The sequence below is a fragment of the Erpetoichthys calabaricus genome, chromosome 3 (assembly GCF_900747795.2).
Source record: "Erpetoichthys calabaricus chromosome 3, fErpCal1.3, whole genome shotgun sequence".
In the NCBI taxonomy this organism is placed as follows: domain Eukaryota; kingdom Metazoa; phylum Chordata; class Cladistia; order Polypteriformes; family Polypteridae; genus Erpetoichthys; species Erpetoichthys calabaricus.
In genome coordinates this window covers 37,464,610-37,466,407 of record NC_041396.2, presented here as the reverse complement: position 1 = coordinate 37,466,407, position 1,798 = coordinate 37,464,610, and the positions used below count along the sequence as shown (strand labels likewise).

At 40.8% G+C, this 1,798-nt stretch overlaps 1 protein-coding gene across 1 annotated transcript; it reads right to left on the bottom strand.

Annotated features, from left to right (window-relative positions):
- Positions 1–240: 240 nt before the first annotated feature.
- On the bottom strand, positions 241–1,432 carry LOC114649261 (olfactory receptor class A-like protein 1). The gene has a single exon (XM_028798763.2). It carries the CDS (start codon positions 1,429–1,431, stop codon positions 466–468), a length of 966 nt encoding a protein of 321 aa, XP_028654596.1. The 5' UTR covers position 1,432; the 3' UTR covers positions 241–465.
- Positions 1,433–1,798: the final 366 nt, after the last annotated feature.

Below are 1,798 nucleotides of genomic sequence, written 5' to 3'. Positions count from 1 at the left end.
CAAGTCTATCATCATAATTGGAAAGGTGGAGATTGTATTACCAGAATAAGTCTGGCGGCCCAACAAAATCTCTACACGCAGGACAAGAAATTACTCTTGTGATCTTTCTTTACTAAAGATCTTTATCTAAATACTAAATGAGAGGCAACTGCATGCAGAATTAATGCATGGAAACATCTTTTCTTCCATCAAAGGCACGAATTTCACTGAAAGTAAAATGGTAATATTTCCTGATTTTTTTGTGAAGCAAAACACCAACTTTTGCTGCAAATTTAACAAATTGTTATGTCATTGCTAATAAAGATGGTCCACGTACTCTAATAATGGTAGTTAATATTTGAAATAAAGCATAATCCTTTATTTACAGACGCCACCTGATTTTTGCGATTTTATTTAAGAGACATCAAAATAACAGTAATTGAGTGAACATGCAAAAGCTTTACAATTGCAGAATAAAAATGTGATTTAAACTTTGGAGCTGAGAGTGTTCACTGAATGAGTAGTCCTGTCTTGCATGTAGACCTGAAGTTTGGCCTGAACCTTGGGATTAGTGGCGATGATCACGATGGGGCACACTGAACTATATAGCATGGTGAAGTATATTCTAATATCAGTAATGAGAGGTTCCACCCACACACCTGAGATCGAGTACAGCCACATGATGCCGTCAATGCCAAAAAAGACCACATAGATAGTGACGAGAGTGACCACAGCACGTGATGCTTTCACTTCAGCTCGTGCTCCTAGTTGTGTTCGATCTGATGATCGGATGCTCTTCACCTTCTTGCTGTGACGGTAAAGAAGGAGCAGGATGTACCCACTCATGATGGTCATCAGCATTATAAACACAAGATCTCTCATCATGACCGCTATGCCAGTCCCAAAGAATGCCACGAAAGTGTGCAAGGTGACATAGCAGAACTCAATATTAAATGTATATGGAGGCATAGTGTTGTTGATGAGGCTTGCAACACCATGGATTGCAATACTGGTGCATGACACAAAATAGAGCATGTACAGAATTATAACTGTAAGCGTCAGGAATCTTGGAATTTGTAGCTTCAGTGGGTCGAGCTTAGAGGAAGCAGGCGAGATCACCACAGCCTGATAGGTACTCAGCAGGCATGTTAGACTGATGGAGAGGCCCCTAAAGGAGCGGAAAGACAAGATGATTAATTTACAACCAAGGTCACTAAACATCAGCTTATAGCCAAATGAGTGCAGTGTCTGGGGAATCCCACGGGTGAAACCCAGCATCAGGTTAGCAAAGGTGAGGTGACACAGAATGATATCTGCTGTCAAAAGCTTGCTGTCATTGCGTAAGGCACGTAAAAAGGCGAAGCAGATGGCCAGGTTGGATGGAATGCCAATGACAGTCAGCAGAAGGAAAGCGTAGGGTCGGATCGCAGCTCTTGTGTCCACAGAGGGCATAGTTAAGAGTTGATGGGCTGCAAGAACAAGTGGAAAACATCACAGAATTACTTTTAGAATTTACAAAGAGCTGTGTAACTTCCAAATTTGCAATTATGGAGTACATTTACTGATATACCAGTCTTTATCTTGAAGCTTGTCTGTGTTCATAAGAGATACTTGATATTAAACAACCATTTATCTATTTTCTGTACTTACTTCATCAAATCAGGGTCACCTTTCCCAGAAGCACTGGATGCAAGGAAAAATACAAACTTGAACTGGTTGCCAATTAATTGTAGGGCATCCAATTGCAGGGTAACCAAATTAGTGCTGACAAATTACCTAACAGACAACTATGGGAGGAAAAGGGGCTTGTCCAGGAGAA